Below are 17,056 nucleotides of genomic sequence, written 5' to 3'. Positions count from 1 at the left end.
TGTTCATTCTCATTGCTGTGTGAAAATACAATCTTTTTTTCCATTTTCTGATTGATAGACATTTTGGTAGTTTCCAGTTTATGGTTCCAGCATATACCTTTTGGCACACAGAGGTACATATTTTGTGGAGTCTACTTAGCTTTTAAAAGAAAAGTTGTGAATTGTTTGGCCAAGATATTTTCTTAACAGCTGCATAGCCTACTTCTCTATTGCTACAATCAGCATGTTTCCTTTTTTCCTTTTCTTCTTTCAGGTCAAGTATGCTGGCCCATCTACAGCCCCCTTGATGTGTGCTGAGCACTGCAGTGTTTTAACACATGTGTTCACTAGCTCCTTATATCCATCCTGGTTCATGGAGGTGTGTGAACATCAGCACCGAGGCCACCTGACAATCACAGGGGGACCTGAGATCAGCTTAGCAACCAGTGACCCCAGGAACTTCTCCCTTCAGGTAACTGGGTAAATTTCTCCCCTCCTGGGCAGTGATTTCTACTCCCTGCTCTTCTTTATTCCTTGATGGGAAACCTATTTCTAGTTGTCTTCCCTGTCCTCCTTCATCCTTGAAATGGATACAAAGCACTTCTCCCCTAATCTGTGCTTTTTAGGGCTCACCGCCACCACCTCCTCTCCTTTTTCTTCTCTGCCCTCACTGGGAGTTGCCCTGGGAAGGATCTTTATTTTCGCCTATATTTCTCTTTCTGCCCCAGAGCACCAGTCCAGTCTTTCTCAGAGCTGTTTTGTTTACTACTGTTTCCACTTCATCCCCTTTCCCCTCAGGCCAGTTTAGTCATCTCCATGCCTGTAAATATGTGTGTTTTGTGTGGGGTTTTTTTTTTTTTTTTCTGGGCAGTCACCCTCCTTTCCCTGAAGTGTTCTAGTCTCTGACCAGTGCTTCCTGTCAGCAAGGCAGTAGTCCATAGCTGTGGATGAGAAGGCAGGTCAAAGAGGTATATAGTGACTTAGTAAACTATAAATATCAGTAGAATATGACAAGCAACTAGAAAAGAAGAACAGGGATCTGCTGGTCATAATGGACAAAAGAGCAGCCAAGCTGGGCCTTCAGATTTAGTGCTGAGCTTCCTTATAACAAGGACAGCGAAAGAAACCAGAGATTATAGAACTGCTGTTATTAAGAAAAAATATAAAAATAGATAAAGCATGAAAAATGATAATTGTGATATTTATGAAGAATGAAGTATGATATTCATTATTCTATCTCCCAAGTCTTATACATAGTAGGTGCTCAATAAATATTTACTTAAGGGATATGTTAATAAAGTAAAATCACTTTCAACTGCTGGCCAATAGTACACAGTGAGTACTTACCATGTGATAAGCAAATGATAATCTGTGCCCCTCAACAGCCACGCAAGGGGGCACTATGGTTCCCGTTACTTTCAGATGTGGAAACCAAGTGTGAAAATAACTTTAATGCCATCACTCTTTTGCATCCTGATGATGATTTATATTCAAGTGCCCTGTCTGGAGCTAGTCAGCTTCAGCACTAAGGAATCTGAAATGATAGAACAAATGAGCATCTGTGAGTATTTTCATTTTGCTAGACAGTAAAACCAATCATACTGGCTTTTTACTGCTGGTCCCTGGCTGGAAACCAAGGCAGGCTGCTCTCCCCTCTGCTGACAGCGGCCAGACTGCACAGCTGATAAACCTTCTCTGTATGTGCCCTCTACTGGCAGATGTGGGGATAGCAGGGCTTTCTCCCAGCTTGTTGCGGGAACATCTTCAAGGAGAGTGAGGCCTGGGTCCCCTTCTTGGCTCTTCTGCCGATTGAGAGGGTGGTGTATTACCCAAACCTCCGACTTGGACCTGCTCTGACAAATCGAAATGTCTTAGCAAAGACTGTTGAAATTGCTTGCTGTCCTGGAAAATCTATTCTGTGTGGTCACTTGACTAGGGTAGAGGCAGCGTGGAGGAGCTAAAGACCTATTTTAAAAGCATTGAAAGAGAAGTTGGGCAACCTGGGTTGTAGTTCCAGGAGGGCCACCTACCAGAATAGCAAGTACCCTCTCTGGATCTGTTTCCCCATTTGCAAAATCAGGTACCTGTAAGTCCTATTAAAGATGTCCCTTCATCAGGTTCCCTTCTCAGAGCTCAGTTTCTCACTCCAAACCTCATCCCCACCCTCCATTTGATGTCTCCGAGCTCCTGACCTGCATCCTCCTGTGGTGGGACAACTTTACCAGATGCCACCTATTCTTCCTGATCCTGAACACGGCCTCAGAACCTTTGTATGAGGTCTCCAGGCCCACAGGAACCGAGACTTAGAATCTTATAGTTCAGAAAGTAAACTGGGTTGTATTTCTTGGCATTCAGGCTGACCTGCTTTCTAGCCCCCGAAAGAACCAACTCGGGATGTAGAAAGAGAGAAGCAGCAGAAACCAAGAGCTTATACGGGATTTTGTTTGGCATTGAAGACGGAGTCTGATGTAATAACAAACCTTCGCACAATGTGGTATTTACCAAGCGTTCTGTCACTCACATGGCCACAATGTGGTAGGTGGTTAGTTAAGATGGAAAAGGCATTAAATCTGTACAACATGCTTAGAGAGAGAAACAGACCACATTCACATAACTCTTATTACAGAATGTTATATTTGTTCTATTTTATTATTAATCATTGTTAATCTCTGACTGTGCCTAATTTATTAATCTTTACCACATGTATGTATGTATATATAGGAAAGAGCACTGCACATTTAGAGTTCAATACTATCCAATTTTTCAGGCATCCAGTAGGGATGGTGGATCATTTCCTCAGGATAAAGGGAAACTAGTGCCAGGTGGCTCAATGGTAAAGAATCCACCTGCAATGCGGGAGATGTGGTTTTGATTCTTTGATTGGAAAGATCCCTTGGAGAAGGAAATGGCAACCCACTCTAGTGTTCTTGCCTTGGAAATCCCATGGACAGAGGAGCCTGATGAGCCACAGTCCATGGGGTTGCAAAGACTTGGACATGACTGAGCAACAACAGCAAGTGTAGGGCAATGTAATTACAACTACTTGGTGATGGTGTCTCAGGGGGGTTATAAAGGCATGCGGGCTTGTGGCTTTGTTCACTAAGTTGCCTGGGCAACATTTGGCAAGAGCTTTTGATGCTCTGATGGGGCTCATTTTTTGTCACAGAGGAGGTGCCCGTGCATCCCTGTTGTCCTCGGCACAGTTGTCCGTCATTCTTGTCTCTTCCTCTCAGAAGTGATAGACCCTTGGGCTACGCTGAATCATACTCCTACTCAGCTCAACATTGCATCTGGCAAAATCACTGAAATCATAAGTACCAGAGACATTTCACACAAACGCGACTGCTCTGTGGTAAGGGATTTGAGGAGCCAGGGGCTGCAGCACAGGATGGAGCATTACTGGTCCCAGCATCTGTAGACGAGCCTCAGGTGGGAACCTTACTCAACACAGCACCAGGGGCACCTAATTTGTCATCGTAAAGCAGCAAATTCATAGACACCAGCCAAGTTTTATAAACGAGTAACCGCAGTACAGATATAATCTAGGTCTCACATCCAGCACCCTGGGAGGAAGTAATCAGCCCCCTGAAGGGTGGAAGACTTTTAGTTAGTGCAAACCCTTGGTCTTGATAGACATTAATAAACATTTTCATTATGTGGTCGAATAACTTGAGGTTCAGGGAAATAATTCAAATGGATTCTTCTAGAAGAACATAAGCTACAGTGTAATTTTAGGGTCACCCTTTGGCTATGTTAACTCAGGAAAAAGTAAGAGAATCTCTTGAAAATTATGTGGAACAAATAATTGGAAAAATGTGTACTTTTTCCAAGTATACCCAAGACCTCTGAGAATAACTTGGTGGCCAAATAATTTAATTTACTGTTTTATTCTCAGGCAGTCTTTGTCAAACTCCAGGAGATAGTGAAGGACAGGAAGGCCTGGCACGTGGCAGACCATGGAGTGGCCAAAAGCTTGGACACAACTCAGCAACTGAACAATGACAGTCTCAGTCAGGGCTTCTGTTGCAATGTCCAAGTGTGCTGAGCCAACCCTCTGCACTTTGGTGCAGGGTCAATAACTTCTTCACCTCCTCATTCCTGATTCTTCAGTCAGAGTATTTTAATTCATTTCGAGACAACCACTGTTCAAATTTCTAGGCATTTCATCTGGGGCCACAATCTAGTGCTAACACCGATAGCCAACTTCTTTATTCTTTGTTCTTGATTAAGAGATTTTAGGAGCATAATCCCTGACATGTTGCAGTCCATGGGATCGCAAAGAGTCGGACACAACTGAGCAACTGAGCAACAATAGCAACAAAGGAGCATGATAGCTCAGGAAATACCCTCTAGCTGTAATATACAAGTTGTTTTCCAAAGAAAAGCCTCAACTTAATCACTGATATATTTAATAATATACTTGTCCAGTGTAGATGTTTCTCAGACTGTGGACAACTTTGATTGGAATTGTAGCACCATATAAAAATAATTTGTAAGGACAACATCTAGAAAATATTTAAAAGAGATGTGGCCCTAGGCTGAAATTTATGCCATTTTAAAAAATACAGACTTTCATAAAGTAAAAACATTTATGGTTGAATCCAAAGATAGTCTACTGGTGTTCAATAAAATACTGTATTTATGGCAGAGAGTGGACCTTTTTCTTCTTCAGGAGACCCTAGGGCACATATCTGAACCTGTCCTCTTCTCTGTATTAGAGGATTTTTTTTTAAAAGTAAAATCATAATTCTCACAAAAACATAAAATGAACACTTGTCAAAGATTTTTATCTAATTCACTGATTGGGTGAGAACACTGAGATGATATTATACTGGTTCAAAGGAGAAGTCAAAAGATCACAATTTTCTATGGGGTAAAGGAATGTTGAAGTTTATATATATGGACTTGAAACTTGATTTATTATTTTTAGGGGGTTCCAGAATTTGCTTGTCTTTGGAGAAGAATTCTTTGTATTTGTTGTTGTTTAGCCGCTCAGTTGTGTCCGACTCTTTTTGACCATGTGGACTGTAGCATGCCAGGCTTCCTTGTCCATCACCAGCTCCTGGAGTTTGCTCAAACTCATGTGCATTGAGTCAGTGATGCCATCCAACCATCTCATCCTCTGTCTCCCCCTTCTCCCCTTGCCCTCAATCTTTCTCAGCATAAGAGTATTTTCCAATGAGTTGGCTATTCACATCAGGTGGCCAAAATACTGGAGCTTCAGTCCTTCTAATGAATGAAGGGTTGATTTCCTTTAGGACTGATTGGTTTGATCTCCTTGCTATCCAAGAGACTCTCAAATTCAGTTCAGTTCAGTTCATTTCAATCACTCAGTCGTGTCTGACTCTTTGCAACCCCATGGACTGCAGCACGCCAGGCATCCCTGTCCATCACCAACTCCTGGAGTTTACTCAAAATCATGTCCACTGAGTCGGTGATACCATCCAGCCATCTCATCCTCTGATGTCCCCTTCTCTTTCTGCCTTCAATCTTTCCAAGTAGTAGGGCCTTTTCAAATGAGTCAGTTCTTTGTATCAGGTGGCCAAAGTAATTGGAGTTTCAGCATCAGTCCTTCCAAGGAACACCCAGGTCTGATCTCCTTTAGGATGGACTGATTGGATCTCCTTGCAGTCCAAGGAACTCTCAAGAGTCTTCTCCAACACCACAGTTCAAAAGCATCAATTCCTTGGTGCTCAGCTTTCTTTATAGTCCAACTCTCACATCCATATATGACTACTGGAAAAACCATAGCTTTTTTCCAAGGAGCAAGTGTCTTTTAATTTCATGGCTGTAGTCACCATCCAAGTGATTGTGGAGCCCAAGAAAATAAAGTCTGTCACTGTTTCCATTTTTTCCCCATCTATTTGCCATGAGGTGATGGGACTGGATGCCATGTTTTTTGTTTTTTGAATGTTGAGTTTGTTTTTTTTTTTCTTCTTTTTTTTTTTTCCCTTCAAAAACTTTTATTTGTATGAACAGTTCCTAGCTCTTGAATTATCTTTTAAAAGAGTAGAGACCTTATATATTTGAGTTTGAAAAAAGTTTCTGCTATTAACCAGAAATAATCCTTTCTACTTCTTTCTGGCTTACTCCTTGGAATAAGCCAAAAATAAAACCAAAGTGTACATTTTCTGACAGAGAAATGAAAAACAATAGACGGCACATCCTGAATTTTAGGGTAGACTCTTGCTGGTGAAGGACACCTTCGGTTTAGTCCATTTTCCCAAGCAACACCTGAAGGAGAACTCTAACACCTAATTCTTTGTGGGAAAATGACCAATGAGCCACTTTGCAGGCTTCAGAAAAAAAGGGAGACTGGGCATCTTTCCTTCTGTCCTGGGATCAGGGATGCTTCTATTTAACATTGATTAGGTAGAGAGGGGAGGCTGTGCCTAGGGGTGGAGAAGAGGCTTGCTCTAAGCGGTCTGTAGTGAGTGAGGCTCAAGATTACAAGGGGCTGTCGAACAGGCTGGCCTACTCTCTGTTCTAGCAGCCGGCTGAGCAGCAGCAGTCTAAAAAGCCCCAGACAAAACACTTTCAGGAGTTCAGGGAAGGGCTGAGGCGCTGCCTTTCTAACACGTATCAAAAAGTAACATAATACCGGAGTGGGGGTGCCTTTGGGGGCTTTGAGTTTGGATGGAGAGGTGCTGGAGGGAGGGAGGGCAAAAGCCAGCGGCTCCCGCCCTCACAGCCTTAGGCCAACACGAACTGCAAATTGGTCAGCAGCACCTTAACGCCTCTGGTGACAGTTACAGCCGAAGTGGCAGGGTCAAGCTTGTAGGTGCTGGCATCCCCCTTTTTATACTGGTCCCGGAAAACATAGATGCTCCCATTACAGCTGGCGATCTTCCAGAGGGATGGGGCAGAGCTCCAGGCCTCGGGAAGGCAAAGCCGGGTGAAGCTGTCTAGCAGGGGATTGTAGCACACCAGGGAGTCCCCTTCGGCCACGATGAACACCAGGTCCTTATGCACAGCCGCATGCATGAGGCCCGCGAAGGGCAGCATGTAGGGCTTCACGTGGCACTTGTCTGTCTCTGTGTCAAAGCACTGGATGAGTCGGGACGGTTTGGTAAAGAAGTCCAGGTCATTCTCCTCCCCCCCCAGTAAGTAGATGATCCCGTTGAGGTTGGCACCAGCTGCCCCTGACACAGCCACCTCTAGCTGGGTTGTCTCAGTCCAGACGTTGTCACCCACCCGGTAATAGATTACTGCATTGGAGAGGGTATCCTGCAGTGTCTTGCCACCCAGTGAGTATATGGCGTCTTTCCCAGGCACGGACACCAGGGTGTGCTGGAGTCGGTCTCGGGGCAAAGGCGCACACCACTCCCAGTCCACGGTGGCATTGTTGCACTTCCACATGCGCCGTGGGATGGACCCTCCCACCACGTACAAGTCCCCGCCATGCTTGCAAGCTGCCGTGATCTGGTGGCACAAGCTGTTTTGGCCACTTACGCTGATGGAGTCGTCTTCCGCGCAGTGTAAGGACACAGCCAACGAGTGGGTACGAGAGGACTCTTTCCCGATCAGGTAAATGTGTACATTCTCCCCAATTTCCTTCAAGCTAGTCCTGAGTGACTCTGAAAAAGCCTCTCTTTCTTCTTTATTAAAATTGATCCAGGCTTCTATTGCCTCTGTTGGGTTCTGGGAACATGGAACTCCATCCGAGATGATATCAGTGAGTAGATGGTGGGGCAAGTGAAGAAATTCCTCTGTGCTCTGTAGCTGGGCCAGGTGGGCCTTGGCACAGTGCTTGGCAGCGGTGTAGAGCTCAGGATCACTGTGTCGATCTGCCAGCCACATCACCTGAAGGCAGTTGCCCACCGGCACTGTGCGGGCCAGAAACCGAGAACATTCCTCAAAGAGAGATGTCAGCTGATACATGTCTGACACCTCATAAATCTCCTGCAGCTCCTCGGCTCGGAGTTTCACAGTCCCATGGTAGATATAATCAACCAGGAGCTGGAAGACAGACTCGCTGACATCCTGCAGCACAATCACCCAGTTGTGGGCCTCCTTCAGGTTGGAAGTGAACATGGACCGGAAGAAGCAGCTCTGGGCCGAGAGGACCAATCGGTGGAGCTGAAACTCCCGGCCTTCCACGGAGATGGTGACATCAGCAAAGAGCTCTTCCTCCAAACACAGTTTCATGATGCCCTGAGCCACACGGCCTGAGTGTGACCTATCTTTGAAAGTGTAGTTCACAAAGTAGTTCTCATCCATGGATGCTCCAGGTTCCTCTGGTGATTCCATGGTGGTAGCCAACTTCTCTCTCTGCCAGCTGTCTCTCGTCCCTTCTTCTCTCATCCGACTGGTTCTTTAGGATCCTTGCCTTCTCTATAGCATCTGTCATGCCAAACTAGGGCCACATTCGCTTCACGGTCTCCCCACCTGCGGGCTTTGCTTTCTCACCTGCCTTCCCTCCTTTCATTCCCTGAATGTTGAGTTTTAAGCCAGCCTTTTCACTCTCCTCTTTCACCTTGATTGAGAGACTTTTTAGTTCCTCTTTGCTTTCTGCCATTAGGATGGTGTCATCTGCATATTTAAAGTTATTGATATTCTCCTGGCAATCTTGATTCCAGCTTGAGCTTCATCCAGCCTCACATTTTGCTGGATGTACTCTGCATAGAAGTTAAATAAGCAGGGTGACAATATACAGCCTTGATGTCCTCGTCTCTCAATTTTGAACCAGTTTGTTTTTCCATATCCGGTTCTTACTGTTGCTTCTTGACCTGCATACAGGTTTCTCAGGAGGCAGGTAAGGTGGTCTGGTTTCACCATCTCTTTAAGAATTTTCCACAATTTGTTGTGATCCGCACAGTCAAAGGCTTTAGCATAGTCAATGAAGTAGAAGTAGATGTTTTCCTGTAATTCCCTTGCTTTTTCTATGATCCAGCAGATGTTGGCAATTTGATCTCTGTTTCCTCTGCCTTTTATAAATTCAGCTTGTACATCTGGAAGTTCTTGGTTCACATACTACTATTGAAGCCTAGCTTGATGGATTTTGAGCATTACCTTGCTAGCATGTGTAATGAGTGCAATTGTGTGGTAGTTTCAACATTCTTTGGCATTGCTCTTCTTTGGGATTGGAATGAAAACTGACCTTTTCCAGTCCTGTGGCCACTGCTGAGTTTTCCAAATTTGCTGGCATAATGAGTGCAGCACTTTAACAGCATCATCATTTAGGATTTGAAATAGCTCACCTGAAATTCCATCACTAGTTTTGCTCTTAGTAATGCTTCCTAAGGTTCACTTGATTTAGCACTCCAGGATGTCTGGCTCTAGGTGAGTGATCACACCATCATCGTTATCCGGGTCATTAAGACCTTTTTTGTATAGTTTTTCTGTGTATTCTTGCCACCTCTTCTTAACATCTTCTGCTTCTGTTAGGTCCATACCATTTCTGTCCTTTATTGAGCCCATCTTTGCATGAAATGTTCCCTTATTTATATATATATATATGTGAAGTCACTCAGTCATGTCCGACTCTTTGTGACCCCATGAACTGTAGCCTACCAGGTTCCTCTGTCCATAGGATTTTCCGGACAAGAATACTGGAGTGGGTTGCCATTTCCTTCTCCAGGAGATCTTCCCAACCCAGGTATTGAACCCCGGTCTCCCGCATTGTAGGACAGAGCTTTACCATCTGAGCCACCAGGGAAGTAATGTTCCCTTAGTATCTTTAATTATCTTGAAGAGATCTCTAGTCCTTCCCATTCTATTGTTTTCCTCTATTTCTTTGCATTGATTGCTGAGAAAGTCTTTCTTATCTCTCCTTGCTTTTCTTTGGAACTCTGCATTCAAATGGGTATATCTTTCCTTTTCTCCTTTGCTTTTCACTTCTCTTCTTTTCACAGCTATTTGTAAGGCCTCCTCAGACAGCCATTTTGCTTTTTGCATTTCTTTTTCCTGGGGATGGTCTTGTTCCCTGTTTCCTGTATAATGTCACGAACCTCTGACCATAGTTCATTGGGCACTCTATCAAATCTAATCCCTTGAATCTATTTCTCACTTCCACTGTATAATTGTAAGGGATCTGATTTAGGTCATACCTGAATGGTCTAGTGGTTTTCCCTACTTTCTTCAATTTAAGTCTGAATTTGGCAATAAGGAGTTCATGATCTGAGCCACAGTCACTTCCCAGTCTTGTTTTTGCTGACTGTGTAGAGCTTCTCCATCTCCAACTGCAAAGAATATAATCAATCTGATTTCGGTATTGACCATCTGGTGATGTCCAAGTGTAGAGTTGTCTCTTGTGTTGTTGGAAGAGGGTGTTTGCTATGACCAGTGCATTCTCTCGGCAAAACTCTGTTAGCCTTTGGCATGCTTCATATTGTACTCTAAGGCCAAACTTGCGTGTTACTCCAGGTATCTCTTAACTTCCTACTTTTGCATTCCAGTCTCCTATGACGAGAAGGAAATCTTTTTTTTGGTGTTAGTTCTAGAAAGTCTTGTAGGTCTTCATAGCACAGTTCAGCTTCAGCTTCTTTGGCATTAGTAGTTGGGGCATAGACTTGGATTACGGACTATTGAATGGTTTGCCTTGGAAACGAACCGAAATCATTCTGTCGTTTTAGAGATTGCACCCAAGCACTGCATTTCGAACTCTTGTGTTGACTATTAGGGCTACTCCATTTCTTCTAAGAGATTCTTACCCACAGTAGTAGATTTAATGGGATATCTTTGTATTGCTATCCCTTTAATTTTCAGAGTTGCAAAATAACTCAAAGGCATTGAAAGGCACGGAGCCCCCATAAAATCAGAGAAGACTCCACCATCCCATTAAAAGTCTCTTCAGTAATTGCCTTTGCTTATTCCAAAGTCTTATATCTTTCTTTGCACTTGAATGATTTTCCTTGGACCATCTTCTCTATTTCCTGGTTTCTTGGAGAGAGTTTTCCCTCTCTTTGTCAGGAAGCTTTAGATGTTGAGCTTTTGGAACCAGACAAGCCTTGGGTTCAGATCTACCTCTGCATTTCCTGGGCATGTGGCCTCATTGACATTACTTCTTCCCTGAGTCCATGTCTTACAATGGATGTGAAGATTAAAGTGTCTAGAACACAGATATAACAGGAGCAAACCCTTATCTGCTACTAACTCTGTGTGGGATGTGGATCCAAATTTAAGGTAGTCATACCTATCACCACCCCTGTTTTAGAAATGTGGAAACTGAGGTCCCACATGTGAAAACTGAGTCACCAGTGTGGAAACTGAGGTACCAGGCACCCAGGGTCATGCTGTGAGGTCATGGGTGGAGTGGGAATTCAAACCCAGGCCGGCTGGCTCCGCTGTCACACTCAGCCAGCACTCAGGAAATGAAGGTGCCATGGAACTGTTTAGTTTCTTTAATCCAGCCACATCTTGACATGAATGAGTTGGCTGACTACCCTAGAAATCCAGCTACAGAGTTGTTGGTCACGTCTCGTTCCCCGGTCACTCTCTACCCCTGTTTGGCACTGGGATGGGGGCCATATGGCCACTGTCCTCCCTAGACCCTGCTTCTCTGAGGGTCTTTGAGACTCTGATTCATTTGAGGGTCTCATCTATAAAGCCTGATCCTGATGGTAATTTGGGGTGAAGAGGAAAGCTGGTTTCTGATTGAAGTTTTAGGAAATTGGGTGCCTGAACAAAAGATTAAAGAAGCATATTTTCTATAAGGCTCTATAGGCTCAGGAAGGGAGTACTAAAGGTGTCCTCAGTTGTGACAGTAAAGTGATCATTGGCCTTTTGGGTCAGAAGATCTGGATTCAAGTCTTTCTTCTTGAATCCCCTGGCCTACACTCTCATGCCCCAGGAACCATTCTCCAGACAGTGGCCAGTGTGATTATTTCAAAATATAAATTAGGTCAATTCATCATCCTGCTTAAACCCTCCAGTGACAAATGATTGAACTTAAATAGCACATATCTCATTAGTGTTCTGAATAGTTGCCAACTGGTTCTCTTGGAAGGGGGTTTTGGGAAGAGAGAGAAGAGCCTTGATTTGTAGTATTTGCCAATTTCCTTGCTGCAAATAGACAACATTTAGCTTTGAACTTGACAGTTAACAGCTCACAAAATTCCTGAAACCTGAACAGCTGACTTATGTGAGCTGTGAAGCCCTGGACTCAGCACAACTCTCTTAAAACTCAGCTTCCTCCTGTGCCCCTTGTGGCCCAGTATGGTCTGCTGTCTTAGCTCAATCTGCCAGAAGCAAATACTACAGCCTGTGTAGTAATAAAAACACAGAAATGAATTTTCTTATGGTTATGGAGACTAGAAGTCTCAGATAGAGGTCTGGCCATTTCAGTTCTTGGTGAGGAATCTCTTCTTGGCTTGCAGACAGCTGCCTTCCAACTGCATCCTCAGGTGACTAAAACACTCTCTACTGACTTGCAATACGTGAACCATGAACTTCCAGATGTTCAAGCCAGTTTTAGAAAAGGCAGAGGAGCCAGAGATCAAATTGCCAACATCTGATGGATCATCAAAAAAGCAAGAGAGTACTAGGAAAACATCTATTTCTGCTTTATTGACTATGCTAAAGCCTTTGACTGTGTGGATCACAATAAACTGTGGAAGATTCTGAAAGAGATGGGAATACCAGACCACCTGACCTGCCTCTTGAGAAACCTGTATGCAGATCAGGAAACAACAGTTAGAACTGGACATGGAACAACAGACTGGTTCCAAATAGGAAAAGGGGTACATTAAGGCTATATATTGTCACCTTGCTTATTTAACTTATATGTAGAGTACATCAAGAGAAACGCTGAGCTGGAAGAAGCACAAGCTGAAATCAAGATTGCTGGGAGAAATATCAATGACCTCAGATATGCAAATGATACCACCTTTATGGCAGAAAGTGAAGAAGAACTAAAGAGCCTCTTGATGAAAGTGAAAGAGGAGAGTGAACAAGTTGGCTTGAAGCTCAACATTCAGAAAACTAAGATCATGGCATCCGGTCCCATCACTTCATGGCAGATAGATGGAGAAACAGTGGAAACAGTGGCCGACTTTATTTTTCTGGGCTCCAGAATCACTGCTGATGGTGACTGCATCCATGAAATTAAAAGACGCTTACTCCTTGGAAGGAAAGTTATGAGCAACCTAGACAGCATGTTAAAAAGCAGAGACATTACTTTGCCAACAAAGGTCCATCTAGTCAAGGCTATGGTTTTTCCAGTAGTCATGTATGGATATGAGAATTGGACTATGAAGAAAGCTGAGCACCAAAGAATTGATGCTTTTGAACTGTGGTGTTGGAGAAGACTCTTGAGAATCCCTTGGACTACAAGGAGATCCAACCGTCCATCCTAAAGGAGATCAGTCCTGGGTGTTCATTGGAAGGACTGGTGTTGAAGCTGAAACTGCAATACTTTGGCCACCTGATGCGAAGAGCTGACTCATTGGAAAAGACCCTGATTCTGGGAAAGATTGAGGGCAGGAGGAGAAAGGGATGATAGAGGATGAGATGGCTGGATGGCATCACCGACTCGATGGACATGGGTTTGGATGAATTCAGGGTATTGGTGATGGACAGGGAGGCCTGGCGCGCCGCGGTTCATGGGGTCGCAAAGAGTCGGACAAGACTGAGCGACTGAACTGAACTGAACTGGCTTGTCTTAAAAGGACGCTCAACCTGTTATGTCCTACTCTTCCCAGCCTTATGACCTCACTTAACCTTAATTATTTCTGTAAATAACCTGTCTCCAAATAGTCACACTGATGTTTAGAGCTTCAGCACACGAATTTCAGAGGAGCAGAATTCCATACCATCTCCCCACCTCATCAATTTCACCTTGTTTCACGCTCCCTTCTGACCATGACACTGCAGCTCCACCACCTGTGAGCCCCCAAACCCACCAAGCTTCATTCCCCCACCAAGGCCTTCTTATTTGCTGTTTGTCTATCTAAAAAATATTTTCTCCAGACCTTAATCTGTAATCGCCACATCACCCTTCTGAGGGATTTATTGATGAGAAAACTGAGCTCTGAGAGAATAAACATATGACCAAAGCATAGATTAGTTAGAAGTGTTAGTTGCTCCGTTGTGTCAGACTCTTTGCGATCCCATGGACTATAGCCTGCCAGACTCCTCTGTCCATGGGATTTTTTTTTTTTTAATTTCCCAGGCAATAATACTGGAGTGGGTAGCCATTCACTTCTCCAGGGGATCTTCCTGACCTAGGAATTGAACCTGAGTCTCCAGCATTGCAGGCAGATTCTTTACTGTCTGAGCCACCAGAGAAGCCCCCAAAGCATACATTTAAGAAAATGCTGAGTCCAGATTCAAGGCATCATCACTTCTTTATTTATAGATTTGTAGCTGACAGGAACTTTAAAAATCACCTGGGCCACAGGCTCAGCTTCCATGTCTCATAATTTAAGAGCTTAAAACTTTGATAAACTCAGCTGAAAGGACACCAATTCCTTTCATGTCAGTTTGACAAGCTTTAATTTAGCCAGTCTTTCTGTAGGTACTGTGAGAGATTCAGTCCAAGAGACACAGTAATACAGGAGATTGAGGAGGCTCCAGCTAGTATTCTTTCCAGTGGGCCAGTGCCACAAACTTCTATGGAATATTAGCACGGTGAGCTGGGAGAGGTGCTGCTTAGAAATAAAAAGTGACAGTTTCCAGTTGGCATTTCCCATTATGTGGGGCCTTTCTGAATGAGATGATTTTCCACTTGGGAGATGGAAGAGTAGTATGTCAATGAAGGCAAAAGGAGATGTCTGGAACTTCCAAAGATAGGAGACTACTATTTTCCTCATCGTTTGAAAATGATAGAGCCCTTATATGTATGCATTTCACTAATAATTTATACATCTCAGTTCCTTTGAGAGTTGGTGAAAGCAGAATCTATAGCACATTCAGAGTCACAATTAAGTATTTAGCAATGAAGCAAAACTCTGAAAACAGGATTTTCATATACATATTCATCAGCCCACTGAAAAGTCAATGACCTTCCAAATTCCTTAGGTGAAGCTTGTGCAAACATATGGGACTTGTCAATACAGGAAAAAGAGAGCTTCAGGTTGAATAATTACCCAGATAATTTGATTCTGGGAGAGTTTGCTTAGAACTCTCTAAGCAAATGCATCAACTTGCTAAGGAACTCTTCTAAGGAAGTGCATAGAAACCAGCACTTCCTCTTCCTGTCCTCCTATGGTCCCCACCCGACCCTGTGCATATTTTTATATCTGCATCATCTATATACATTATATCCTCCTGCATTTCAGTTTGACTGTATAGATGATGGCCTTGGCTCCATATATACACATTAAATACAGTAGATTTCAAAGGATTTGGATGGGTATAGTATACTGATCCAAAGTCTGTTTTTCTCTACTGTAGAGCTCTAATCACAGTAAACTGTGCATTTGTAATCATCTAGTGAATTATGGTGGAACCATTAAATGTTAAAGTCCTGGCCTTTCCTTTGGAGATCTGGGTTATTTAGATGCTTGTCTAGACTTGACTACAGACATATCCAGGTACACAGTCCTTTCTCCACATATGTTTAGGCCATATAGATGATCCAGATAGTTCCAAGTTCAAGTATTTCCTATGTTTATTTTTTGAAATATAGTTGATTCACAACATGTGTTAGATTCAGGTGTACAACAAAGTGTTAATATTTCCTTCTTTTCTACTGCCGTCCCTGACTAGTTGTGATACCTCTCCCTTTTACCTGGATTCTGGGCCAGTTCGAATGAGCCAGAATGTTGATTCAGTACTGATCTGAGAGTAAGAATGGAGGATGGTAGGATTCCACATGATGTGATGCACAGCCAAAAACCAAAGTATGGAGGATGGGCCAGGATTCCAAAAGAAAGAAAAGAGCTCTGACAAATAGCATAATGAAAGAATATTCAAGTTGACTCAATGGCCAACATTTACAACTTTGTAAATGAATTTAATTTTTCAATTTTTAATGGCCTTCAGTACATACATTCAGATTGGTGATATAATACAAGGAAACTGGTATTTGGAGTATTCACTCATCTATTTGATTTTCTCTTAAGAGCTAATTCTGAGGTGGGCATTTTATGCCTGGATACATGTAGCAATTAGATAAACTATATAACTTTTAAATCTCTAACGTAACTGTTAAATCTGAGTTAGGATAAAATGTGGTTGCAGGAGTTCTAACCTGGCCACATTCTTCTCTGCTGAAATGTTGCTCTTTGCTTTTGGGGTCATGGAAAGAAAGAGGGTGGAAATGTTAAGGGAGAAGGATATTGGTACATGAGGAGCACTCCTCAGAAGTGAGAACTCACTGGGTTGTAGCTTTACATATAGACTAGAGACTTCCCCTCCCTGAAAATCGCAGACGCTGTGATAAGAGTTAACAGGTGCCATTACCTAAAGTTACTAGTTAATGTATTCCTGGAGCTAAGCAACAATGCAGACATGACAAAAGAAATTTTATTTGAATTTGAAGCACATCACATGAATTTTTTTTCTTATAAGACATATGTGATCTGGCTGAGGCATAAATTGAGCAATCAGAAAAGGACAGTCTTTCATTTAAATTTTGCAGGAGATAAATTACATGTGGATAAACAAGATTTAATTGAATGTAGTTCATAGGAAGAGTCAAACGCTGAATTTGTAAGCATTTCTCCAAGGGTATGGATGTTATAGTCCCCACCCCACCAAAAAGCAAATGAAAACCGTTTTATTCACACTAGGAGATATGTTCGATCTGAGGTACGCAGATGTTGGCCTGGCCTTTGTAATCAAACTGAGTGCTTCTGCCCCAGATGTTAAAAAGCCCCCAGTTCAGTGCAGGACAGTAAGGAGCCGGGGTGAGTTTTGCTGGTGGCTTGTCTTTTCCAAAGTATGTTTTGTGGAATTGGGTCTTTAGGGCCGCAGTTTCCTGTACAAACTCGTGGCCTCTATTTTCTCTTGCAGTCTGGTGTCTGGTTTGGATCTGGTCAGATGAACCATGTCTCCTGGCTAGCTGACAACACACAGGAGGTAAGCCTATAAAATGGCACAGGCCATGGTTGTTCATGTGAGGAGGACCACCTGGCAAAGATGGGTGGTTCCCATGTGGAATTCTGTTGAGCAGTGCTCCGGGGCAGGGACTGAC

General features: G+C 43.3%; 2 protein-coding genes across 5 annotated transcripts in view; one reads left to right on the top strand and one right to left on the bottom strand.

The window, feature by feature from the left end:
* The window catches only part of LOC145513092 (uncharacterized), a 295,101-nt gene that overhangs the window by 149,689 nt on the left and 128,356 nt on the right, over positions 1-17,056 (top strand). Inside the window, exons 4-6 of one of the 2 annotated variants that reach the window (XR_014059105.1) lie at positions 254-451; positions 7,251-7,506; positions 16,876-16,941. Coding sequence is in view for 1 of the 2 variants with exons in the window: in XM_081508290.1 (XP_081364416.1) it covers positions 287-451; positions 16,876-16,941 (231 nt within the window). In the remaining variant the exon portion in view is untranslated. The remainder of the gene's footprint in view (positions 1-253; positions 452-7,250; positions 7,507-16,875; positions 16,942-17,056) is intronic. The other variant, XM_081508290.1, reaches the window with a different exon arrangement.
* On the bottom strand, positions 5,898-8,407 carry LOC145513087 (kelch repeat and BTB domain-containing protein 4-like). Of its 3 annotated transcripts, none has more exons than XM_081508268.1 (2): positions 8,389-8,407; positions 5,898-8,261 (listed from the first exon to the last, which is right to left on the bottom strand). In XM_081508268.1, the coding sequence occupies exons 1-2, from the start codon at positions 8,405-8,407 to the stop codon at positions 6,673-6,675; spliced, it is 1,608 nt and encodes a 535-aa protein (XP_081364394.1). In that variant the 3' UTR covers positions 5,898-6,672. The 3 variants fall into 3 exon arrangements, with proteins under 3 accessions (XP_081364394.1, XP_081364393.1, XP_081364392.1); XM_081508267.1 differs by having other exon boundaries at positions 5,904-8,261; positions 8,368-8,407; XM_081508266.1 differs by lacking the exon at positions 8,389-8,407 and having other exon boundaries at positions 5,904-8,313.

The sequence above is a fragment of the Giraffa tippelskirchi genome, chromosome 7, assembly GCF_054371585.1.
Source record: "Giraffa tippelskirchi isolate mGirTip1 chromosome 7, T2T-mGirTip1v1.2.pri, whole genome shotgun sequence".
In the NCBI taxonomy this organism is placed as follows: Eukaryota; Metazoa; Chordata; class Mammalia; order Artiodactyla; family Giraffidae; genus Giraffa; species Giraffa tippelskirchi.
Note: the sequence above shows the minus strand (reverse complement) of the source record. Positions and strands in the feature narration are given on the sequence as shown.